This window comes from Hemiscyllium ocellatum, chromosome 1 (assembly GCF_020745735.1).
Source record: "Hemiscyllium ocellatum isolate sHemOce1 chromosome 1, sHemOce1.pat.X.cur, whole genome shotgun sequence".
NCBI classification, from domain to species: Eukaryota; Metazoa; Chordata; class Chondrichthyes; order Orectolobiformes; family Hemiscylliidae; genus Hemiscyllium; species Hemiscyllium ocellatum.
Window position 1 is genome coordinate 18,915,265 of NC_083401.1, and position 27,039 is coordinate 18,942,303.

The window sequence follows — 27,039 nt, forward strand, 5'->3', positions numbered from 1 at the left end:
GTACCTTGTCCAGTTCTGGTCCTCCAGTTATAGAAAGGATATTATCAAGCTGGAGAGGTTTCTGAAGAGATTTACCAGGGTGTTGCTGGAAGGGAAGGTTTGAGTTATAAAAAAAGGCTGGATGGGTGGGATGTTTTCAGTGGAGTGTAGGAGGTTGAGAGACGACCTGATAGAAGTTTATAAAATAATAAGGCATATATAGATAGAGTTAATGATAGTTGTCTTTTCCCAAGGACGGGGGATTTCAAATCTAGGGGTCACATTTTTAAGGTGAGAGGAGAGAGACTTACAAAAAATGAGGGGCTTTTTTTTAACATAGAGGGTGGTTCATGTGTGGAATTAACTTCCTGAAGAAGTGATGAATGTGGGTACAATTCAACATTAAGATATTTAGATAAGTACACGAACAGGAGAGATATGGAGGGATATGTGCCAGGAACAGGTAGATGGGACAATGTTCTGCACGGACTGGTTTTGCCCGAAACGTCGATTTTACTGCTGCTCGGATGCTGCCTGAACTGCTGTGCTCTTCCAGCACCACTAATCCAGAATCTGGTTTCCAGCATCTGTAGTCATTGTTTTTACCTGGTTGGACTGAAGGGTCTGTTTCCATGTTGTGTGACTCCTATGACTTATAAAAGTTCACTTTCCGGGCAAGACAGACTGTCTAGTGACCATTTCTAATTATTACACCACTACTAATTATAAATCTTGACATTTTGGAGAGTTAGATTGGTAACAAATATGTACAACAGCTTCATTACAAAAAACATTGGGAGTTTTAAAACCATAAGACACAGAAGCAGAAATAAGTCTGTTCAGCCCATTGAGTCCATTCTCCCTGCAACCCTTGATTCTCTGACAATCAAGAACCTATTTACCTCAGCCCTAAATATACTCAATGACCTCCACAGATTCAGCACTCTCTGGTATCTCCCTACTCTTTGGTTAAGAAGTTTCTCCTTATCTCCATTCTAAAAGGTATTCCCGTTACTCCAGCCCTTGTCTCTCCTATCAATGGAAACATCTTCCCAACATCCACTCTGTCCAGGCCATTCAGTATTCTGTGCATTTCATTCAGATCCCCCCCAACCTTCTAAAGTCCTCAAACATTCCTCATATGTTAAGCTTTTCATTCTTAGACCCATTCTCATGAAGCTCCTCTGAACACTCTAGGGCCAGAACACCCTTCCTGGGATATGGGGCCCAATACTGCACGCAGTACTCCAAATGTGATCTGACCAGAGCCTCTGAAGTGTTTCCCTACTTTTACATTCAAGTCTTCTCAAAACAAGTGACATTGCATTTGCCTTCCTACCTACAGACTCAGAGCTGAAAATGTGTTGCTGGAAAAGCGCAGCAGGTCAGGCAGCATCCAAGGAACAGGAGATTCGACGTTTCGGGCATAAGCCCTTCTTCAGAGGCCTTCTTGCTGCCTGACCTGCTGCGCTTTTCCAGCAACACATTTTCAGCTCTGATCTCCAGCATCTGCAGACCTCACTAACTACCGACTCAACCTGCAGGTTTACTCGAGAGAATTCTGATGAGAACACCTTTGTGAGGCTAATGAGAGAGAGGGAAAAATCAACTCGCAATTTGTACCAATTTGCCGTTCACTGGTGCAACTTTTCCACACCACAAGTGTTTGATCAACATTTGTGGCAATAAAAACACGTACCATTCAAATAATGTTGTATTTTCAACAAAGTTTGGCCCATTGGCTCGAATCTTATTTATCTGTTCTTTTCACTGAATTCTTAATATTATTTTCTTCTTCAGATATTTATCCATTGAGTCTGGCATTTATATCAGTGCAAAATAACTGCACTTTAAAATAATCTAATGCCTCGGAAGCAGCTGAGACATCATGAGGATATTAAAAGGGCCATTTGGATGCAAGATCTCTTTTTTCTAGTTTTGCTTGTAAATTTATAATCTTTTGTTACAGGCTCATTGAGCTGGAAATAATCTACCTCTCAGCAACCTGCCAGTTTTTCTTTGATTTCCATGCAGTGTTTTTACAGATCTCTGTGATTTCTATTTGAGAACATCATAAATTGTATTCCATGAACCAAACTGTTCAACACTCAGCTGTTTTTATTTGATTCTCTGTTCAGTTTCATTTGGTTGAAATCCTCTCACTTCAACCCTTCATGTCCAGTGCAGAGGTCAGTATTTTTATAATAAAAGAAAACAAATCAGAGAGACTTGTCTGATTAAAAAAACATAAGCTCCCGGGGTTAATGGCATTCTGGACCGTCTGGTACAGAGTTGGGTAATTAAAATTCAGCCTGAACCATATATGAAATCACATTGTTCACCACAGCTAATCTGAAATTCAACATGAAATATTCAACTGATTCGAGTTAAGTAGAGTAGATTTTTGCTTTGCAGTCCAGCAGTCAAAAGTTAAAATCCCAGCGGAAAATATCGTACCCACACGACAACAGTAGGTGACAAACCAGAATTGTTCCATCAATTTGCAGCCTTGTCTCAAATCACTGTTGCCTGCATCCGCTCCCTCTCCCAACCTCTCCTCCAGCTGCACTGACATGGAGACATTACCCATAGATGGGAAAGCCTACAGGGGTGTCTGATTTTATGCAAACTATTCCCCCAATTTATTTACAAAACCTTCTGACGAGTGCTTCAAAAATGAATGTCATAAAAAGATTTCCTGTTCCGAGTCTCTGAATCCTGTTCAGCAATTCTGGTGATGTTCTTACATTCTTGTTTATGAGGTAATTCTGTAATATGGCAGTGCTCATAGGCAACTGTTTAAAAAAAACAGTTAATGCACTGAGAGTTTCTAAAACAAAGTGCATTTATTTTAAAGAAATGAGGAGCTTACATTTATATAATGTTTATGCCAAAGCATTTGAATGTCAGTTGTAACACACGTACACACACACACACGTACACACACACGTACACACACACGTACACACACACGTACACACACACGTACACACACACACACAAATTGTACAACCCCCAATCCCCTCAATCGTATGGTCTGATAAAAAATATCACTCAAGGAGCCCCGTACTGTTCGAAACAGTTAAGCAGAGACTCCCCACCTCTCCCTGGCTGGTGGATATGAAAGATTCCATCTTCTGAAGAGAAGTAGGGAGCTATCCCTAGTTATCTAGTTCCTACATATCGTTTGACATCATCAGAAACAAATTATCCAATTCACACCGCATTGCTGTTTGTTGAGTGAAAATTAGCTGTGGTATTTCCTACATTCCAATATTACCACACTGCAAAAGCGAAAGAACTTTGAGACTTTGGTGATTGTGAAAGTGCAATATAGAAATATCGAAAATTGGTGCAGGGATAGGCCAGTCGGCCCTTTGAGCCTGCACCACCAGTCAATATGATCATGCAATCTCAGTATCCCACTCCCACTTTCTCTCCAATCCCCTTGATCGCTTTAGCCACCAGGGCCATGTCCAGCTCCCTCTTGAATATATCTATTGAACTGGCCCCAACTGCTTCCTGCGGTCAACAATTCCACAGGTTCACAACTCTTAGTGAAAAATTTCTTCTTCACCTCAATCCTGAATGGCTTACCCCTTATTTTTAGACTGTGAATACACATTTCTTTACAGTCAACAGAGTACATCTGTGGTGCTGTCACTTCACTGAAACATGAAAGATGATTAAAAGATTCAGTCAAATGCCTTCAACAAGATTGAAAGACATAAGAACAATTCAGAGTTAATAAGGGTGTAGGTTTAGACTCTTCTGATTGGACCTGGTCAGATGAACTGCAATGATCTCATCCAAAGCTGAGTTCCATTCTGTTTAACTGCTGTGAAAGTTGGTTCGGTGATAAATCTGGCTGCTTGTTTAGCCTGAACAATGTGGTTCAACAGCGCAGTGTTATAACCTCCAGTTACAAAGTCAAGTGTTAACCCTTTGCACAACACCAATCCTGCCCAATGGAGAGGAAACTTAGCTGAGATGTGGCAAGGTCATGCATCACGACCCACTCACCTACCAGTATATAGCAGCTCTGCCTCAGGAAACAGCTTAAGGCTGAACTAATTTGAAAACTTTCAAAAGCATGTATTGGCTTCTAGCTTTGCAACCAGTTCTTAGAATAGGGAGAGGCTGGCTGTTGACTCGTGCATTGCCATAACTGCTCGTCATCTGGATCCAACTGAACTCCACTCACCCAATCCCAGAATACTCAATGTACCCAGCTTTAGACTCAAAACCCCTGATCTGACCATTCCTGAATGCCCATCCCGACCTGCAGCATTTGCTCAGATACATTGCATTCTCCTTCCCACCCTTATGGCACCCTCATGTATATGTCACCTGATATCCACCCCCTTTACATTTGACACCCTACCTGTCACCTGCCTGGCCAACAAACCCTCACCCACCGGGCACACTGCACCCTCACCCTTCACAGTCTACCCCTCACCACCTAGTACCTCCCCCACTTACACCCTCACCCATCAGGCACTTTGCACTCTCATACATCCCCATCTACATCTCACTAACTGACACCTCTCCCTTACGTCCTCACCCACCAGGCACTCTGCACCCTCACTCTACCCAGTCTGTCCCTCACCACCTAGTACCTCCCCCATTACACCCTCACCCACCGGGCACCCTGCACCTTCACTCTACCCATTCTGTCCCTCACCACCTAGTACCTCCCCCCCTTACATCCTCACCCACTGGGCACCTTGCACACTCACTCTATCCAGTCTGCCCCTCACCACCTAGTACAGCACCCCCCACCCCTTACATCCTCACCCACTGGGCACCCTGCACCCTCACCCTTCCCCATCTACCCCTCACTACCTGGCACCTCCCCCTTACACCCTCACCCACCAGGCACCCTGCACCCTCACGTCTTCTAGTCTACCATGGACCACCTGACACGTTCCACCTTATCCTCTCAGACACCAGGCAGCCTTTGACAACTCAGCAGTTATCAAATGGCATCAGGATTTTTAATAAAGTCATACAGCACAGAAACAGACCCTTTGGTCCAACCAGTTCATGCCAACCCTACTCCCAACACTAAATAAGTCCCACCTGCCTACACATGGTCCACATCTCTCCAGACCTCCCTTATTCATGTACTTTGAAATGTAAGTAAATTTAAAAGCTAGTATTGGGGAAACAAAATGGGCACAGTTTTCGATGCCAATCCACTTTAACACGGGCTGTGTGGCCTCCTGACCTTCAGCTGGGAAGGTTCTGAGTTCTAAGGTTCACATGGATAACTCCTCTGAAAGTAAATTTTGATTTTTTTTGTCGGGGAGGCGCGAGGGTTATTATCGTTGAAATACTGTTTCTGGACCTGATCAGAAGATATGGCTCTTTCCATTTTAGAGTTGTTGATATAGGAGCAACTATCAATGAGATAGCTGTGAGAGTGACTCATGTTCTTCAGCATTTTAAAGTATTCATTCACAGGATGAAAGTGTCATTGGCTGAGCCAGCATTTATTGCCCATCCATAATTACCCAGAGGGCAGTTAAGAGTCAACCACATTGCTGTGGGTCTGGAGTCACATGTAGGCCAGACCAGATAAGGATGACAGATTGTTTTCTCTAAAAGACATGAGTGAACAATTGACAGTACTTTCGTGATCATTGTTAGATTCTTAATTCCAGAATTCCAAAGTATTCAAATTCCAGCATCTGCCATGGTAGGACTTGAACCCAGAACCCAGGACCTAGAACACTACCTGGGTCTCTGGATTAATATTTCAATGATAATAACCCTCGTGCCTCCCCGATTACAATGGTACTGCAAGACTATACAGGCCACCTCCTAGTAGACATTTTTGTGTCAAGGGTCTGCATATTTTTCTAAACCCGAGTAAGGATGTCTAAAACCTTATTTCACAGTGATCCAAACACACAGTCAATCATTGAAGATTTATCCAATACCCTCATCTGATTCTAGAGGAGACGCACCAAAATGCTTTCCCTCATTTCATAACTGAAAGGAAATTGTTATATGATGGATCCTGGAGAGTGAATGAATGGTCTTCTTTTTTAAACCCTATGACTGTCCCAGCCACCTCTGCATAGTGTGCTTTCACCAGAGTCAAGAGAATTGACAACTGATGATGATCTCTCCACTGTGCAGTGCTGCTGCTGAAAACCGCCAGCTCAAATAGCTAATCACCTCCAAATGCAGGAAGAACTGAGCTTGCTCACTCACCATGTACAGCTGTTTCCAGATGTTGGACCATTCTCTCAAGGTGGTCGTGATTTCTTGCACCAGGGGCATCTCCTTTGAGACAATATTCTCCTGATTACTGGAGAAACAAAGAGAGCTCATGTTAGTCCCCAGCGCACCATAAAACTGCAGCCTTAGCCACAGATGAAGAATCCCCTTTGATCCACTTACCCCTGATGTTCACCCACACAAGCTTCTGTCATTCAACTGTTTCTTACAAGTTGAAATTCAAACTGGTGATAAGGGCCACAGGGGAATAGAGTCATAGAGTTGTACAATGCAAAAACAGATCCTTTGGTTCAACTCGTCCATGCCGATCAGATATCCTAAATTAATCTAGTCTCATTGGCCCATCTCCCTCTAAATCCTTCCTATTCATATACCTATCCACATTAAATGTTGTTATTGTACCAGCCTCCACCACTTTCTCTGGCAGCTCATTCCATATACGCACTATCCACTGCATGAAAACGTAACCCCTCATTTTTAAATCTTTCTCCTCTCACCCTCTGAGTGAAAAAGTTGCCCCTTAGGCCACTTTTATACTTTTCTGCTCTCACCTTAAACCTAATCCAAAACATTAATATTATCAAGGACGGCTCTGACTAATATGCCGTCTGCTAATATATTCCACATTTTCTTTTGTCTCACTGCCCCCCTGAATTGCAACTTCGGCCAATTTGTGATTATGGTAGGTTCTGAAATAAGGCCCAAGTTACACTTGAGCACCAGGTTTTGTGGGTCACAGTGAAGGCTGAAGTGATTTTCAGTCAGGTAGAATTTACTGAATGTGGTGATGGGCCCATCCAGTGTCTGGAGAGTTGGAGGTGACCATGCTGCAAACATTTAGCTGTCCCCACCACCATCTCCCACCACAACAAAATTTGCGAAACAGGCAATCCTCTGGCTGGTGAGAGATTCCTCAAGGATGGGGAGTTTCCCACCTCCGAGAGCTGTTGCCCTGGCTACAATTAATGCAGGCTGGGGTTGTGGGAGAGACAGAATTTCCAGTGCAAATCAGGTTAGCCCCTTCGAAGATGGAAGACAGTTACTTTTAGACAATTCATTCACAGGTCTCTCATCAGCCAGAGGATTGCCTGTTTCGCAAATTTTGTTGGTGTGGGAAGTGGTGATGGGGAGGGAAGTGGTGGTGGGGACAGTTAAATGGTTGGTCACCTCCTACTCTCCAGACAGTGGATGGGCCCATCACCACATTCAGTCACTGGCTACGCCAGTATTTATTGCCCATCCCAGAGGGCAGTTAAGAGTCAACCACATTGCTATGGGAGTGGAGTCACGTGTAAGCCAGACCAGGTAAGGATGGCAACCCCTTGCTGAAAGGATACCAGTGAACAAGTTGGGTATTTCCAATGATGTACAATGGATTCAAGGTCATCATCATCATCAGACTCTGAATTCCAGATATTTACTGAATTCAATTTCTACCATCTGCCATGGCAGGATTTGAACCGGGGCACTGGATTAACAGTCCAGCAGTAATACTATTAGGCCATCACTTCTCCTTAAATTTAAGGGAAAGGCGAGGCTGGAGGTCTTCATGTGTTGGTAGGCCTTGACGTTTTTAGCCACAAACTACCAAATCAGAAAAATCGCCCTATCCCTGAATTGCTCTCATGCACACCTGAGGGGATTGATCTGACATGTTGAGGCTAATGCCCTTAAATGGCCAACAGAATTGGCCTCCAGATGGGAAGGCAAAGAAGGCTTTTGCCCGAAACATTGGTTTTCCTGTTCCTCGGATACGGCCTGACCCGCTGTGCTTTTCCAACACCACTCTAACCTCCAGATGGGAAGTCCATCCTCAATACTTTCCACTTGGGCTTAGTTGTGTATGAGAAGAATCCCATGGGTGTCAACTCTACACCGACTCTCCTCCAATGCTTCACCTCTTGAAGAAGCATTAAACCCCGCCCCCCCATGACTTTCCTACCGTTCCTTCAACTTCAGCACACACACACACACAGCTGAACAATGACTCCTACTAGTGAAGATCAGTCACCTCAGAAGTTGATATCCAAATTGAGCTGTGACGTGGAGGTGCCGGTGTTGGACTGGAGTGGACAAAGTCAGAAATCACATGACACCAGATTACAGTCCAAAAGGTTTGCTTGAAATCACAAGCCTTCAGAGTGCTGCCCCTTTGTCTGGTGAGCATAAACTGCATGTGGATGAACAAATAACTGCCCTGTGACACTCCCAGATTTGTTGTCAGTTAGTGGTCTGTCTTGATTGCAATTGCAGATGGTTTAACATCTCTTCTGAAAGACTTGCTGCTGAAAATGCTCAACTCTAAACTGCTCCATCCACCATGGCAGGATTCAAACCCAGGTCCCTATATTAATAAGTCCATGGATAACACCAACGGAGCATCACCTCCCCTAGTTATAGGATGCACTGCCTGGAAATGTGCTGGAGGCAGGTTCAACTGAGGCACTAAGAGAGGCCATAGGATGATTATTTGGAAAGATGTGCTGGAATAATTGGGAAAAGGCAGGAGACTGGCACTAGATAATAGAACCAGTGCAGTCATGATGGGCTGGATGGCCTCTTTCTGCAATATGACAGTTCTGTGATTTTGTGCTGAGCAAGGGAAACATTAGCTCCATGCTCCTCTCCTCATATCTGCTGCCAAATTTGCTCACTGCAGTTTCTGCACTGGCGTGAGAAGTACATTATTTACTGCAAAGCGCTTGGTGGGGGAAGGATCCCTGAGGAAGCCATGAAAATCATCCCCTTCTACTCCAGTAGCTTCAATAAAATATCGTTAGACACAGTAAGGAACGTTGTGGTCCAGGATTGCTGTCAGGCGTGGGAGGTTCCAGACACTAGCAATAAAGCAAAGGAGTACCAATCTAATGCAACAATCTAAATAGAAAAATAGAATAAAATTACAAGAGTAAAGACAAAACAACAGGATAGGAAGCAACATTTACATTGCCACATTAATGTATTCTAAGGATAAGATTCTCTGAAACTACTATAATGAATAATTAAGGAATTAGATACGTGGGAGTACATTAAATTGGAATTGCTAACACGCAGAGATGGTCAAGGACAAGAGCACAGAATGATTTTTTTCATCAAATTGCTGCCCATGATGAGAATTGGATTTGCAAATTCAATATTGCAGGCAGGTGACTTGAATTTAGAATGCTTTCAACCTAACTTTTAATATTATGCTAACAGTAAAATTACAAGCAGAACAGGGAGGGTATTTCCCATCATGGCTCCTCTATTTCACAGCTCCTCCTGGCTTGAATAAAAGGTGTACTTCACAAACAAGGGACTGCACTGACCCGAGAGTGATGTCTGCCCTCCTTTGACTATTGCCATCCAAGGCACATTCTGCCCAGATGTTTAACTTTGATGGATGGCCGTCTGACAAACCAATTTTTATCCTATTCCGTGTGCTCCTGTCCGAACACACTCATTGAATTTATTGAATACATGTGGCATGTTTCTGATAATAGCCAGCTGATAGAAACCATCGCTCTTACTCAACCAAAAAAAACTTTCACTTCAAATCTGATTAAACTACCACCCTCTCTGTGTCAAACAAGTCAAAGAAATGGGCACCGTGCAGCTTTGCCATCCCCTCTCTGACATATCGAAACATGTTACCTTTCACTCCGAGAAACAATTTGGACATCACCCCATAACCTTTCTTGATTTCTGGACGTAATATGCTTCAAGCCTCAACTTGAAATCACTTCAAATATTTCAAATCAAGTGCTCATTTGAAAATTTTAAGCTCATAAATATTTTCTGATGTAGAAAATTTTGAAACAGGGGAGACAGGAGGAGGAGGCCATTCAGCCCTTCCAGCCTGCTCTGCCATTCATCATGATCATTGCTGATTGTCTGATCCCATTCACTCCATGTGCTATGTCTAGCCATCTCTTGAATATATTCAGTGTTTTGGCATCAACTACTTCCTGTGGTAATGAATTCCACAGGTTCACCCACTCTTTGGGTGGAAAAGTGTCTCCTCATCTCCATCCTAAGTGGTCCACCCCAAATCCTCAGAGTGTGACCCCCTGGTTCTGGACACACCCACCATCGGAACATCCTCCCTGCATCTACCCTGTCTAGCCCTGTTAGAATTTTATAAGAGTTTATGAGACACCCCCTGATCTGAACTCCAGTGAAAACAATCCTAACCTCGTCAATCTCTCCTCATACATCAGTCCTGACATTCCTGGGATCTTCACTGCAGTCCCTCAAGAGCAAGAGCATCCTTCCTCAGGAAAGAAGACCAAAACTGCATTCAATAATCTAGGTGTGGTCTCACCAAGGCTTTGTATAACGACAACACAACCCTGCTCCTGTACTCAAAACCTCTCACAATGAAGACTAAGATACCACTTGCCTTCTTTACCACCTGCTGCATCTGTATGCTTACCTTCAGCAACTGGTGCATAAAGACACCCAGGTCCCCTCTCCCAATTTACAGCCAGTCAGGTAGTAATCTGCCGCCTTGTTTTTGCTTCTAAAGTGCATAACCTCAAATTTATCCAAATTATAAGAGAAAGGGCAGCGGGCTATTTGAGCCGGCACCATTGTTCAGTTTGATCATGGCTGATCACTTGACTCAGCACCCTGTTGCAGCTTTCTCCCATACCTTTTGATCCCTTTAGATTACTTACAGTGTGGAAACAGGCCCTTCGGCCCAACAAGTCCACACCGACCCGCCGAAGCGCAACCCACCCATACCCCTACATTTACCCCTTACCTAACACTACGGGCAATTTAGCATGGCCAATTCACCTGACCCGCACATCTTTGGACTGTGGGAGGAAACCGGAGCACCCGGAAGAAACCCACGCAGACACGGGGAGAACGTGCAAACTCCACACAGTCAGTCGCCTGAGTCGGGAATTGAACCCGGGTCTCAGGCGCTGTGAGGCAGCAGTGCTAACCACTGTGCCACCGTGCCGCCCACAACTCCCTCTTGAAAGCCCCCTCTCCCTCTTGAAAATTTTAATGTTTTGGCCTCAACTGCTTTTCTGTGGAGGACAATTTTACATTTTAACAAAGCTGGAGAGCTGTGCTCTGGATAAGTCTGAAACTCCATTTATGTTCAGTCTAAAATCAGGAGGCATTAATTGCTATTCACTTCCCAAAACAATACTTCCTTTATTTACATATTAAGTTTTTGAAATTCTTATCCATGAGCAAAATCTAACAATCTCTCTTTTTTTCCTTTATTGATAGGTCATAGCAAGCCCAGCATTCCTTGTTCACCCCAATGACAGAGAAGAAACAGTTGAATTGAGTGGGTTTTTCACCCCTGCCATTGGGAATTGGAAAGCAGACAGGGTGAGGGGTGTAAAACTGGGTGCTGTGAATGCTGCCTGTATACATCTTTGCTTATATTTTATTAGCAGCATATGAGGTATTGGGAAGTATGCACACCCTTGAGCCAATCCTGGACCTTAAGTGACCAGTTAAGGCTCTTCTTCAGTCTCTACTGAGTGGTGTTTCTCAAGGGCATTGAGAGATGGGTAATAAATCCTGACCGTTCCTTGGACTCTTACATCCCATGAATCAATTTGATTAATATTTCTCATCAATTTTTTGATTTTGTTTGTTGTTGTCCCAGAGAAGACTTCATAGAATCCCAACAGTGTGGAAACAGGCCCTTTGGCCCAACAAGTCCGTACCGACCCTCCGAAGAGTAGCCCACCCAGACCCATTCCTCTACTACTTTACATTTCCCCTGACTTTAATGCTAGCAACCTACACATCCCTGAATATTATGGGCAATTTAGTGTGGCTAATTCATCTAACCTGCAAATCTTTGGACTGTAGGAGGAAACCGGAGCACTCACGCAGGTACAGGTAGAATGTGCAAACTCCACACAGTCACCCGAGGCTGGAATCGAGTCCAGGTCCCTGCCGCTGTGAGGCAACATGTACTAAGATAGTGTGAAAAGTGTTGTTTTGCATGCTCTACAGGCAGATCGTGCCATACAAAGTGCATCAGGATAGCAGAACAGAGTGCAGAATACAATGTTACAGCCACAGAGAGATCAATCGGAATTAACGTTAAAGAGGCCTGTTCAAAAGTCTGATAACAGTGGGGAAGGGACCATTCTTGAATCTATTCATACATGTATACAAACTTATATCTTCTACCTGATGAAAGAGAGTAGAGAAGAGTATAACCAGGGTGGGAGGTGTCTTTGATTATGTTGATCGCTGAATAAAGATAAAAATCACACAACACCAGGTTATAATCCAACAGGTTTCATTGGAAGCAATCACATGATGAAGGAGCGTCGCTCCGAAAGCTAGTGCTTCCAATTAAACCTGTTGGACTATAACCTGGTGTTGTGTGGTTTTTAACTTTTTACAGTAAAAAGTGAGGTCTGCAGATGCTGGAGATCAGAGCTGAAAATGTGTTGCTGGTTAAAGCACAGCAGGTTAGGCAGCATCCTAGGAACAGGAAATTCGACGTTTCGGGCCAGAGCCCTTCATCAGGAATCAGGACCCCAGTCCAACACCGGTATCTCCAAATCATGCTGAATAAAGTGATTGTTAGATCCTCTCTTGTTAGAAATGGGCTTGATACTTGTGCTCATATAAAATAAATGATATTAGTTCACTTAATTCTCACCTTGCCTTTTACTAGGGAATAATTTCATCACAATTCCTGGTCACCCTCTATTACCCCCAATGGTTTTCAAATTAGTTCATTGTTCAAAATGTTTTATATCTGCTGAAATAGACAAAAAGAGCCTTGGTTTCACAACTCATCTCTGAGATATCACTTTTGACATTGCAGCAGTGCTTCAGTACTGCAAGGAGTCTGATCGAGGTGTCAAATTCTGAAGTGGGCTCCAAACCCACGGGTAAAAAATGAGGTCTGCAGATGCTGGAGATCAGAGTTGAAAATGTGTTGCTGGTTAAAGCACAGCAGGTAAGGCAGCATCCAAGGAACAGGAAAATCGACATTTCGGGCATAAGCCCTTCATCAGGAATGAGATGAAGGGCTTATGCCCGAAACGTCGAATTTCCTATTCCTTGGATGCTGCCTGACCTGCTGTGCTTTAACCAGCAACACATTTTCAGCTCCAAACCCACGGCTGATGGAGTTCACACCTCCACAACACCATGCATAAAAAGAGATTTTGTGGTTTTAGCTTGCGAACACCAAGTCATTGTGAAATTGTCAGGTCACTCAAAACAAGCCTGATCTGTCTACACTGAGGAATGCAGCACATCTATTTCTAAGGTATGCACAGCAGGTGGAGCTTTACTCTGCACTGAAACATGCAGTTAGCTGTGAGCTGGACCTGCTGGATGTCGTCATTGGGAGAGGCAAGTTGCTAATGTTTGATCCCTGTGGCTGGCAGGCAGCCAAGAAGGTGAAGTAATTGCCTTGCTGCTGACCCACGTGGCCAGATCTCACCCACTGCAATTTTAAATGGAAAATGACTGGGTCCTTTTTTGAATGGGTAGATTGAGTCCTAAAGGGTGGGCGCTGGACAAGCACAGCAGGTCAGGCAGCTTCCTAGGATCAGGAGTCAACGTTTCAGGTATGAGCCCTTCATGAATACGTGGCAGATTGACATTTTATAAACTTAGCAAAATTCAGGACATAGTCTGTTGAAAAATCTCTGGGGCTGAGGCAAACAAAATCACACAAATGGAGATATAAAGCAGTCTTGAGTGGATCCTGCAAGAACTCAATTTTAATTGAAAACTCGACTTTTAGACAATTTAGCTAAACATTCACCTACTTCCAGAGAGTGAATTTCCCTCACAATGACCATGTTGAGTCTTATTGGGTTAATTCTAATGGATCCATCAGGTTTAGGTAAAGTAAGCCTGACCGAACACCATTCAGTTGGCTTTGACACCAGGAGAACGACACCCGTTCAGATCACTTCCCTCAAGTTGCTTCTGAACATCATTAATTACATGTAATCTCTCTCCCTCTCCCCTGTGGCATTTTAGTTTTAACTGCTGGTGAGCTGGGTCCTGGCCAAGTTGGGAAGGGATGTGTAAATCAAGCCCTTTAGACATACCACACTCATTCAGGCCTCCAAGCCCTCCGCTTCTTCCTCTCATGCCGTCCCAACCAGTACCCTTCCACGGACACCCTAATCCATCTGGCTGAACTGGTCGTCACCCTAAATAAGTTCTCCTTCCAATCCTCCCACTTCCTCCAAACCAAAGGCCATGGGCACCTGCATGGGACCCAAGAGAAAGCTTTGCCTGCCTCTTTGTCGGGTACATGGAACAGTCCATCTTCCGCAGTTACACCGGCACCATCCCCAATCTGTTCCTCCGCTCCATAGATGACTGTATCAGTGCTACTTCATGCTCCCACGAGGAGGTTGAGCAGTTCATCAGCTCCACCAACACATTTCACCCCAACCTCATATTCACCTGGACCATCTTGAACACTGCCCTCCCCTTCCTGGACCTCTCCATCACCATCTCTGGCAAAATGACTAACCACGGCCATCTACTAGAAGCCCGGCAACTCCCACAGCTACCTCAACTACACCTCCTCTGACTCTTATTCCCAATTCCTCCGCCTCCACCTCATCTGTTCCCAGGATGACCAATTCCACCTTAGAAAATCCTAGATGGACTCCTTCTTCCAAAATCACAATTTCCCTTCTCACGTGACCTGCAGTGCATCTCCTCCATTCCCACACCACCCCCCTTGAACCCCACCCCTCCCAACGGAAAGACAGAACCACCCTGGTCCTCACCTTCTACCTTACCAACCTCCGTATACATCATATCAACCTCTGCCACTTCCGCCACCTACATGCAGACCCCACCACCAGAGATATTTTTCCCTCACCACCCCTATCAGTGTTCTGGAAAGACCATTCCTTCCATGACTCCCTCCTCAGAACCATGACCCCCACTAGCCTACACCCCACTCCCAGTACCTTCCCTGTCACCACAGGAAATGTAAAACCTGCACCCACACCACTCCCTTCACCTCCAAGGGCCCAGAGGATCCTTCTACATCTGACAGAAAGTTACCTGGACTTCCAACAATGTCATTTACTGTATCAGTTGCATCCAATGTGGTCTCCTCTACATCGGGGAGATGGGATGCCAATTTGTGGATCGTTTCAGAGAACGTCTCTGAGACACCTGCACCCATCAACCCCCACACCCCCCCCCTCCCCTCCATCAAGGACATGCAAGTCCTCAGCTTCCTCCACCACCAAACCATTACCACGCGACGCCTGGAGGAAGAACACCTCGTATTCTGCCTTCAGACCCTGCAAACACATGGAATGAATGTGGATTTCAACAGTTTCCTCATTTCCCCTTCCTCCACATTATCCCAGCACCAAGCCTCCAACTCGGCACTGCCCTCCTGACCTGTCCATCAATCTGCTCCGCCCTCCTCTCTGACCTCTCACCTTTTCCCCCACCTTCATCTACCTATTGCATTCTGAGCTGTCTTCACCCCAACTCCACCTCCCCCCAGTTTATCTTTCATCCCCCTGGCCCACAAGCCTCATTCCTGGTGAAGGGCTTATGCCTGAAACGTTAATTCACTTGCGACCCAGATGCTGCCTGACCTATTGTGCTTTTCCAGCACCATATTCTCAACTCCAACACTGTCACTTTCTACACACTCACTCAGGGGTCAGGTTCTCCCTGCTCCCCACATTCAGGTCTCCGAAATGGAAATGTGAACCTTTGTTTCCAGCCCCAACACATCCCTAACCTGAGGTTTTTAAAAACCAGTCAGTTCCATCCAAGCAACACACCAATAAGTCAACAGGGCACTAGTACCATGAAAGACACTTACCCTCTGAGCTCAACAGCTGCATTCTTGACATGAATAATTGAGGCAGGAAATATTCCCTGTGGAGAGAGCACAGAATTGTTCTCCAATGATAACGTTCGACTGTAGACATAAAGGATACAAGACATTCAATGATGGTTAATTTAGGATTTGGAGATGCTGGTGTTGGACTGGAGTGTGCAAAGTTAAAAATCATACAACACGAGGTTATAGTCCAACAGGTTTAGATTAAATTAGATTAGATTACTTACAATGCGGAAACAGGCCCTTCAGCCCAACAAGTCCACACCGACCCTCCAAAGAGCAACCCACCCAGACCCATTCCCCCACATTTACCCCTGACTGATGCACCTAACACTACGGGCAATTTAGCATGGCCAATTCACCTAACCTGAACATCTTTGGATTGTGGGAGGAAACCGGAGAACCCAGAGGAAACCCACGCAGACATGGGCTGGAATTGAACCTGGGACGCTGGTGCTGTGAGGCAGCAGTGCTAACCACTGAGCCACCATGCCGCCTCATTCCTTCATCAGGTGGTTGTGGAGTAAGGATCAGCGCTCTGAAAGCTAGTACTTCCAAATAAACTTGTTGGACTCTAACCGGGTGTTGGGTGATTTTTAACGAGGTTAATTTATGGAAATGCAAATGCACTAAATGACATTCCATTTGGCTGCCTATATTGCTTTAAATCAATTGCCATCTATTATTAATCTGAGGAAAGCTTTCGAATACTCTACGTATGACTTCTAATAAACACGAGGAGGCCATTTCAGCCGAAGGGTCTGCTCCACCACTCATTCAGATTTGGTTGTGGGCTCAGTTCAGTTTTCCTCTCTGTACTGCATACAGTAATGCTGGACTTCCTTGTCTATCAAAAACCCATCTAACTCAGCTTTCAACCAATTTAAAGGCTCATCTCCCACTACCTTCTGGGAAAGAGAGAATCCCACTGACAGATGGCCCTTTGAGAAAATAAATTCTCCTCATCTCTGGTTTAAAAGAGAGGTGTAGCAGTCTTGATCAAAGATAGTACCATTGCTCCTGAATTACAATCTATTATAGTTGGAGATGGGAAATAGGAAAGGAACAGTGTTGGCATTTATTATAGTCTCCCAAATACTGAGGAGGAGTAGAAGAGAGCATCTGTAAGCAGACTGGAGAAACCAACAAGTCAAGGAGGGGTGTGATGCTTGGTGATTTCATTTATCCTACAGTAGACTTGGCTTGGGGGGGGTGGGGGAGGTGGTGCACAGAAGGGGAGAATTTCCTGCAATATGCGCAGAAGAACTTTCTGGAGCAGTACATTTCCAGTCCTCCCAGGGAGGGAGCTATGCTGGATCGGACGCTAGGAAATAAGGTAGGCCAGCGGAGAATGAGGGAGCATTTGGGAAATAGTGATCATAACATAATAAAGTTCAATATTAAGTTGGAAAAGGATAAAACTCAGTCAACGATGAAAATCCCAGACTGGAAAAGGGCAGATTTTAAAAAGTCTAAAAGTTAAACTGGAGCCCATTAATCAGAAACACATTTTGGTGGATAAAATTATGGATGAAAGTGGGAGAATTTTAGAAGCTAGATGAACAGGATGTCAGTTAGGTGCATAACTATGAGAAGTAAATACAGGGCACCCAAAGTTAGACTATCCTGGATGACCACAGATAATGATGAGAAGAAAAAAGAGCCATATGATGCATGCCAGAATAATAAAAAAATAATAAACATCAGGAAGAGGATCTGAAATGCAGGATAGAGGTGATCAAAGTTATGTACAATTTGGATAGGGCAATGAATTATGTTTCCAATCGTTGATATGCCAGTAACGAGGGGTCGCAACTTCAAGATTGCCAGCAAGAGAGCTAGGAGTGAGATGAGGAGAAGCTTCTTTCCTCAGAATTGTTAGGATTTGGAATACATTGCCTAGGAGAGTGGTGAATGTGGATTCCATGGGAGGTTTCAAGAGACAGCTAGATGTGTAATTGAAAGTGATGGTGTTAGAGCACTATGGAGATAGTTAGTCCCACTCTCCAGTCCTAAGTAGATCTTTCTGGGACCAGCACATACACGATGGGTGAAATGGCCTCCTTCTGTACTTTACAATTCTATGATTTGTATTCATAAAATATCTGCCTTAGGTCTAGTTTTACCAGCAAGAGGAAACTTCCTCCAAGAATTCATTCTTTCCAGTCGCCTAAATATCTTGCATGTTTCAGTAAGATCACCTCTCATTCTTCTGAATTTCAATGAGTATGGGCTGTTCAACCTTTCTTCATAGGATAATCCCTTCTTTAAGGTGGTTTTCTTAAAGTTACAATTTGACCAGCATCCTTGTCAAACCCCTGGAAACATCAAGCAGAGAGGGAGCAGAAAATTCCAAACCATATGACAACCCACAACGGGTAAAGAACGTCATGGCGATAGCCACTTCCTTGCAGTTTTGCAGACTAACACATGACTAAGTGTAGCTAAGTGATTGGCATCATCTTTGGAAATTAAAACAGAAAGTTAAACAGGAGACTTGCTGCAAGGTGGGCAGTGCTTGAGGAGAGAGAGGTCAGTTTGTCATTTCAGCTAATGTAGCGCTATCAGGAGCTGAAATTCTGTTAAGGAATTTGCACTACTCCTGCCCTGACCTCTGTTGCTCCGTCACATCCCCCTCCTTATGCTATTTTGAATTACCTTGATTCTTCTGTGGCCTCTTGTGCAATAGGGTTAGCATTCCCCAACATACCATTTTGTCTCAACCAACCTTGGTGGGCCCCTCCTAAACTCCATCCTGCATCCTTTCACTTTTCTCTCCTCTTAGTCTCAAACATAGGATCTACTTTCTCACCCTGGTTTCCATGTCACCTCCAGGCTTGGGCTGACAAGTGGCAAGTAACATTTGCACTGCTACAAGAAAGATGTTGTGGAACTTGAAAGGGTTCAGAAAACATTAACAGGGATGTTGCCAGCAATGGATGGTTTGAGCTATAGGGAGAGGTAGAATACGCTGGGACTGTTTTCACTGGAGTGTCGGAGGCTGAAAGGGTTTTATAAAATCATGAGGGGCATGGATAGGATGAATAGCCAAATTCTTTTCCCTGGGGTAGGGGAGTCCCTGGGAGGGCATAGGTTTAAGGTGAAAGGAGAAGATATAAAAGGCACCCAAGGGATAACTTTTTCACACAGAGGGTGGTGCGTGTGTGAAATGAGCTGTCAGAAGAAGTGGAGGAGGCTGGTAAACTTACAACATGTAATTGGCATTTGGATGGGTAGATGGACAGGAAGGGTTTAGAGGGATTTGGGCCAAATGCTGGCAAATGGGACTAGATTAATTTACAATGTCTGGTCATCATGGTTTGACCACAAGGTCGCTTTTTGTGCTGCACATCTCTGTGACTCTATGGATTGTATAAGTGCCAGGCAATGACCTTCTCTAACAAGAGAAAATCAAGCTATTCCTCCTTAACCTGAAGAATTGCAAATGCTGGAAATCAGAAACAAAAACAAATTGCTGGAAAAACTCAGCAAGTCTGGCAGCATCTGTGGAGAGAAATTAGAGTTAACATTTTGGGTCCAGTAATTCTTCTTAAGTATCAGTTTTGCTCCTTTTAACCTTCATTAACATTACCACTGATGTATGCTCACACCATCAGCATGTGAACTTGACCAGCCATATACACTGATGACAAGGGGAGAAGGTAAGGGCAGGTCAGAGAATAGAAATTCAATCTGAGTAACTCACCTCTTGAATCCTCAAAGCTTTCCCACCATCTACAAGGCACATGTCAAGTACGTGTTGGAATACTCCCCACTTGGAGAAAGTGAGGACTGCAGATGCTAGAGATCAGAATCGAGAGTGTGGTGCTGGAAAGCACAGCCAGTCAGGCAGCATCCGAGGATCAGGAGAGTCGATGTTTCAGACATAAGCCCTTCATCAGGAAGGGTAGACTCTCCTGCTTCTCGGATGCTGCCTGACCAGTGTGCTTTTCCAGCACCACAATACTTCCCACTGGCCTGGATGCGTGTGGCTCCAACAACACTCAAGACAATGAGCATCAAAGCAGCCTCATTGATTGGTATCTCATTCATCAAATAAGCCATACAGATGCACAGTAGCAGCAGTGTGCATCATCTACAAGATGCATTGCAGCAACAACTAAACCTCCTTTGACAGCAACTTCCAAACCTGCAACCTCTACAACCTAGACAGCCAAGGGCAGCAGATATGAGAAAAAGTGAAGACTGCAGATGCTGGAGATCAGGTGACAAGTAGGTTAGACCAGGGAAACCTAGTGGATGTGGTCTATCTAGACTTCTAAAAGGCCTTTGATAAGGTGCCACATGGGAGGCTGCTGAGCAAGGTGAGGGCCCATGGTGTTCGAGGTGAGCTACTGGTATGGACTGAGGATTGGCTGTCTGACAAAAGGCAGAAGTTGAGATAAAAGGTTCTTTTTTGGAATGGCAGCCGGCGACAAGCGGTGTCCCGCAGGGTTCAGTGTTGGGGCTGCAGTTGTTCACATTATATATTAATGATCTGGATGAAGGGACTGGGGCATTCTAGCGAAGTTCGCTGATGATACGAAGTTAGGTGGACAGGCAGGTAGTACTGAGGAAGTGGGGAGGCTGCAGAAGGATCTAGACAGTTTGGGAGAGTGGTCCAGGAAATGGCTGATGGAATTCAACGTGAGCAAATGCGAGGTCTTGCACTTTGGAAAAAAGAATAAAAGCATAGAGTACTTTCTAAACGGTGAGAAAATTCATAAAGCCGAAGTACAAAGGGATCTGGGAGTGCTAGTCGAGGATTCTCTGAAAATAAATATGCAGGTTGAATCCGTGATTAAGAAAGCGGATGCAATGTTGTCATTTATCTCAAGAGGGTTGGAATATAAAAGCACCGTTGTGCTACTGAGACTTTATAAAGCTCTGGTTAGGCCCCATTTGGAGTACTGTGGCCTGGTTTGGTCCCCACACCTCAGGAAGGACATGCTGGCACTGGAACGTGTCCAGCGGAGATTCACACGGATGATCCCTTGAATGGTTGGTCTAACATACAAGAAACGGCTGAAGATCCTGGGGTTGTATTCATTGGAGTTTAGAAGATTAAGGGAAGACTTAATAGAAACTTACAAAATAATACATGGCTTGGAAAGTGTGGACACTAGGAAATTGTTTCCGTTAGGCGAGGAGACTAGGACCCGTGGACACAGCCTTAAAATTAGAGTGGGTCAATTCAGAACAGAAATGCGGAGACATTTCTTCAGCTAGAGAGTGGTGGGCCTGTGGAATTCATTGCCGCAGAGTGCAGTGGAGGCCGGGACGCTAAATGTCTTCAAAGCAGAGGTTGATAGATTCTTGATGTCACGAGGAATTAAGGGCTACAGGGAGAATGCAGGTAAGTGGAGTTGAAATGCCCATCAGCCATGATTGAATGGCAGAGTGGACTTGATGGACCAAATGGCCTTACTTCCACTCCTATGTCTTATGGTCTTATCAGAGCTGAAAAATGCTTTGCTGGAAAAGCACAGCAGGTCAGGCAGGAAAATTTACGTTTCGGGCATAAGCCCTTCTTCAGGAAGATTGTAGATTCCTGAAGAAGGGCTTATGTCCGAAACGTCGATTCTCCTGCTCCTTGGATACTGCCTGACCTGCTGCGCTTTTCCAGCAACACATTTTTCAGCTCTGGAAAAGCACAGCAGGTGAAACAGCATCCAAGGAGCAGGAGAGACAACATTCCTGGCTAAAGCCCTTCATCAGGAATGGCCGGGAAGGGGGGGGAAACAAAGGAAGGTGCCTCTCTCAGCCCTCTATATACCTCTCAGCTCTCTCCACCCCACATTCCAGATGCCCGAAACATCGACTCTCCTGCTCCTCGGATGCTGCCTGACCTGGTGTGCTTTTCCAGCACCACACATTTTGACCCAGCATATATGGGAACAATTCTGCAGCTCCACTCTGTGACACGCACCATGCTGACTTGGAATTATAATGGCATTCCCTCAGTGTTGTTGGGTCAAAATCCTGGAACGCTGACAGCACCATGTGGACTTGTTGTGGTTACTTCTAATAGTCGACCACAGGAATCTCGAGTACAGATTTACAATTGTTTATTCAATTGTACACAGTCTATCCAAGATTCACTCAAATTGAATTCTGTTAAATAGAGCATTAAATGCTGGCCAAGTCAATAACGTGCACATGCTAAGAAAGAGTAAATTATCACTCTTTGGACAATAAATGAACCTTTAAATACCTCTTAACAATGCACTTTCCGTTCTGAAGGGTCACACTGGACTCAAAACATTAAACCTGTTTCTCTCTCCACAAATGCTGGCAGATCTATTGAGCTTCTCTAGCATTTCTGCTTTTATTCTAGCCTTCACACTATTTTGATTTTATATCCATTCTTAACATCCGCTCAGATTCATTTTCCATTTCTTCCCTCTCATTATGACTGTCTGCATTTTTGCTTCCTTTCTCTTCTTATTTCAAGTTTCATTGCTTTTTATACAGAGTGAAAATTTACATTTTTATGATCTATTTAAGTGTCCAAAAAAACTGCATCTTTGAAGTCTTCATCTTGCCCAGATTCTTGTCAAGTTAAACAATATCTTGAATCTACGTGGTGCCACAGTAAGAAGTGATGATGTTTGGAGCAGGTAAATTGGATGACAAATATTGCAAAGGGTGGAAATCTGTATCAAAAGCAGAAAATGTTGACAGTACTCAAAGAGCTGACAACATTTGTGGACGGAGATTTACCTTTACGTCTGTTTCTCTGTCTTTGTAACAGGTATTAAGTTGGTACAACCTCTAATTGAGCTTTCTAACTTAATTCTGCTGCTTTCTCTAAATTGGAGGTGCTGGTGTTGGACTGGGGTGCATAAAAGTCAGAAGTCACATGACACCAGGTTATAGTTCAACAGGTTTATTTGAAATCACAAGCTTTCGGAGCACTGCTCCTTTGTTAGGATTTTCTGTTGTTATTTTGTTCCTTTCCCCTTTGAGGTACACATTAAATATTTTCCTTTAAAGTTTCCAGTTTCTTAAATGGGGTAGACGTACGCTTTATCCACTCATGCTAATGAACTGCCTATTTCCAGGCAGTGTTTTCCAATCCCCAAACTACTCACTGACTGAAAATGTTTTTCCTCATTTCACCTTGCATCTTTTGTACACATTTATAAATCTTCGCCCTCTTTTTCTAGTTATTTTTAAATCTTCGCCCTTTCATTCTAGTTAGTTTTACAAGCAGGAACATTTTCTCCCTATCTACTCTATCCAACTCGTTCATAATTTTGTCAGCATGTTTTAGAATTCTCTCAAATTATATTTTCATTGAAGACAACCTTGCAAGATGCCAAGTCCTTATCATCCATTCTACGATAATGCACAAAGTCAGTATCTCCCGCAACATAGATCTTCTTGTCAAACTAAGTTAAGTGCAATTAATATTAATATATTTGCACATAAACCTGTCTTGACAAGTAGGCTTTGTTGGCTCAATGCCACAGAGGAACTTATGTCACATTCCAGATGTTATCGGTTGGACACTCTTCCTGCTGCATTTGCTAAGCACTTCCTGTTCAGAGAACTTTTGACAGGAAATGGATGAGTAATAACTATTTTCTCTCTCAAACACGAACTGATGATAGAGAAACTGAAATTTCCATTAAACAATCCTCCCTTTTCTCCTTGCTGACAGGCATTCAGCTTGGCTCTTGAGATGGAGATCCATGTATTGCTAGCTGCCTAGCTACACACCCAAAGTGCTGGTGAACCTAGACAATGATGAGTGATGATGACATGCTAATCAACTACGGAAGACATCGCTGTCAGAAATTATGCAATCAGCTAGTAGTGGAACAGCACTCCAAAAACACATGGGCGCATTTCCACATTGTGAGCCTATCCTGCTTTCTGCTTGGATCGTGTTTCCTCTCACTCTGCTGAGAATACAGAGCCATTGAGTGATGAATTGTGTCAGCTTACAGATGCTTTTAAAGCAAAGCTGGCTAAGGGCCTGAGTGAGAAGGGGAAAGAAACTTCTCAGATAATCAAAAAAAAAGTTACAGCACAGAAGGAGGCCCATTGCACCTGCATTAACTCGTGAATCGAAATCATTACTGAGTACCAAGTTCCTGCTTTACCGCCGCCATATCCTTGCAGGTTATTTCTATCCAAGTAATCACTCAATGTTCTCTTAAATGCCTCAATTGAACCTGCCTCCACCATATTTCCAGGCAGTGTTTTCCAATCCCCAAACTACTCACTGACTGAAAATGTTTTTCCTCATTTCACCTTGCATCTTTTGTACACATTTATAAATCTTTGCCCTCTTTTTCTAGTTATTTTTAAATCTTCGCCCTTTCATTCTAGTTAGTTTTACAAGCAGGAACATTTTCTCCCTATCTACTCTATCCAACTCATTCATAATTTTAAAAACCTCTACTTTTCAGCTTTCTTTCCTCCAAGAAAAAAAAAGTTTCAACTTCTTCAAACTCTCCTCAGAACTGAGGTTCCTCATTCCTTGAGCCATTCTTGTAAATTGCTTCCGTCCTCCCTCCAGTGCATTTACATCCTTCCCATAATGTAGCACCCAAGACTGTACATAGTACTCCAACTGAGGTCAATAGGTGTCTTAGACAAATTCAACATCCTTGCTCTTGTACTCTATGCCCCTATTAATAAAGCCAAAAACACCATAAACTTTGGTTACTGCTCTCTCGACCCGTACCACCACTTTCAATCATCTGCGCATTTATAGAACTATAGAATTGTACTTTCTGTTTTATATTGTATTTCAACGTTTTTCTTCCCAAAGTGCGTAACCTTACACTTCTCTGCATGGAAACTCATCTGCACCTATCTGCCCACTCCACCAACTCCTTCTGGAGATCTATACTGCCCTCCTCTCAGTCTACAATTCTTCTGAGTTACATGTCATTTCCAAACTTTGTGTAGGTGGCTCAGTGGTTAGCATTGCTGCATCACAGCATCAGGGACCCAGGTTCAAATGCAACTTCGGGTGACTGTCTGTGTGGAGTCTGCATGTCCTCCCTGCGTCTATGTGGGTTTCCTCTGGATGGTCCAGTTTCTCCCACAGTCCAATATGTGCAGGTTAGATAGATTGGCCATGGTAAATTGCCCATAGTGACCAGGGTAGGTAGATTAGTCATGGCAGATGAGGTTACAGGGATAGGGTAGGGGGCTGTGTCTGGGTGTAGTCATCTTCGAAGGAACTGAAGGGCAAAATGGACTCTTTCTGCACTGTAGGGATTCTATGATGAGAAGATGCCCCTAGGTCATTCATACATATATCAGAGAAAGCAAAGGCCCCAATACTAACCCCTGATAAAGTCCAATACAAACTGTCATCCAGGCCAAAATTATCCTTTGGCCAAATATTGACAGTATTTAATGACATAGAATGAGGCCACACCTGCAGTGTTGTGTGCAGTTTTGGTCTCCCTACTTATCATGCAGCACCAGTACAAATTAGTTGGGCCAAATAGCCTGTTTCTCTGCTGTAATTAGTCATAAATCTCTTTCAGACTCATCCGTGTCAGTGACTGTGTTTTGCAGACATCCAGCAACTCCAGCTGGGAAATGTGTGGAAATTTGGTTCCTCTTAAGCCCTGATTTGTCTGTACATCGAGCCTGTACCACATGGCCAACATAGGGACCATCATTTCTCTCTAAGCGAGGTTAAGTCTGGACAGAAAGAAACTACTGCTCCAGTGCAGAAGGAGGTGTTCCCTAAATTTAGATCTTGGTGGGATAAAACCAAGATGACCTCTGACTCAGTAATCCTGGCACCACCTCAGGGCAAGGATCTCTTACAGTACCAATATCCTTGGGGGGGAAATTCGCTAAGGCTATTGGGGTGGGTTAAACTAATCCAGCAGGGGGATGGGAACCAAAACTGTAGTTCAAGTATAGAAAAGGTTGAGAGTAGGGAGGTCCGAAATCAAGTTTCAGGAATGCAAGATGGCACCAGCAAGGAAGAAGTTTATTTGAAATGTGTCTACGTCAAAGCTAGGAACATCCGGAATAAAGTGGATGAACTTGCAGCATGGGTTGGTAACTGGGACTTCAATGTTGCAGCCATTTCAGAGACACGGATAGAGCAGGGACAGGAATGGTTGTTGCAGATTCCAGGATTTCGATGTTTCAGTAAGAACAGAGAAGATGGTAAGGGGAGGGGGGGGGGGGTGGTGGCATTGCTGGTCAAGGACAGTATTGCAGTTGCAGAAAGGATGTTTGGGCTCTCGTCAACTGAGGTAGTATGGTCTGAGGTTAGAAACAGGAAAAGAGAGGTCACCCTGTTGGGAGTTTTCTATAGGCCTCTGAATAGTTCCAGAGATGTAGAGGAAAGGATAGCAAAGATCATTCTCGATAGGAGTGAGACAGACAGGGTAGTTGTCATGTGGGACTTCAACTTTCCAAATATTGACTGGGAACACTATAGTACGAATACTATAGATGGGTCAGTTTTTTGTCCAGTGTGTGCAGGAGGGCTTCCTGACATAGTATGTAGACAGGCCTACGAGGGGGCGAAGCCACATTAGATTTGTTACTGGGTAATGAGCCTGGCCAGGTGTTAGATTTGGAAGTAGGTGAGCACTTTGGTGATAGCGGTCACAATTCTGTTATGTTTACTCTAATGATAGAAAGGGATAGGTGTATACCACTGGGCAAGAGTTACAGCTGGGGGAAAGGCCATTGTGATGTGATTAGGCAAGATTTAGGAAGCATAGGATAGGAAAGGAAACTGCAGGGAATGGGCATATTAGAAATGTGGAGCTTATTCAAGGAAAAGCTCTTGTGTGTCTTAGATAAGTATGCACCTGTCAGGCAGGGAGGCAGCTGTAGAACGCGGGAGCCGTGATTTATGAAGGAAGGGGAATCCCTGGTCAAGAGGAAGAAGAAGGCTGATGTTAGGATGAGATGTGAAGGCTCAGTTAGGGTGCTCGAGGGTTGCAAGGTAGCCAGGAAAGACCTAAAGAGAGAGCTCAGAA

General features: G+C 44.2%; 1 protein-coding gene across 2 annotated transcripts in view; it reads right to left on the bottom strand.

Moving 5' to 3' along the window:
* The window catches only part of LOC132824791 (dedicator of cytokinesis protein 2-like), a 1,235,709-nt gene that overhangs the window by 1,118,057 nt on the left and 90,613 nt on the right, over positions 1 to 27,039 (bottom strand). For both annotated transcript variants that reach the window (XM_060839646.1, XM_060839560.1), the window contains exons 4-5: positions 16,037 to 16,092; positions 6,202 to 6,298 (exon numbers count right to left, since the gene is read on the bottom strand). In XM_060839646.1, coding sequence (XP_060695629.1) covers positions 6,202 to 6,298; positions 16,037 to 16,092 — 153 coding nt within the window. The remainder of the gene's footprint in view (positions 1 to 6,201; positions 6,299 to 16,036; positions 16,093 to 27,039) is intronic.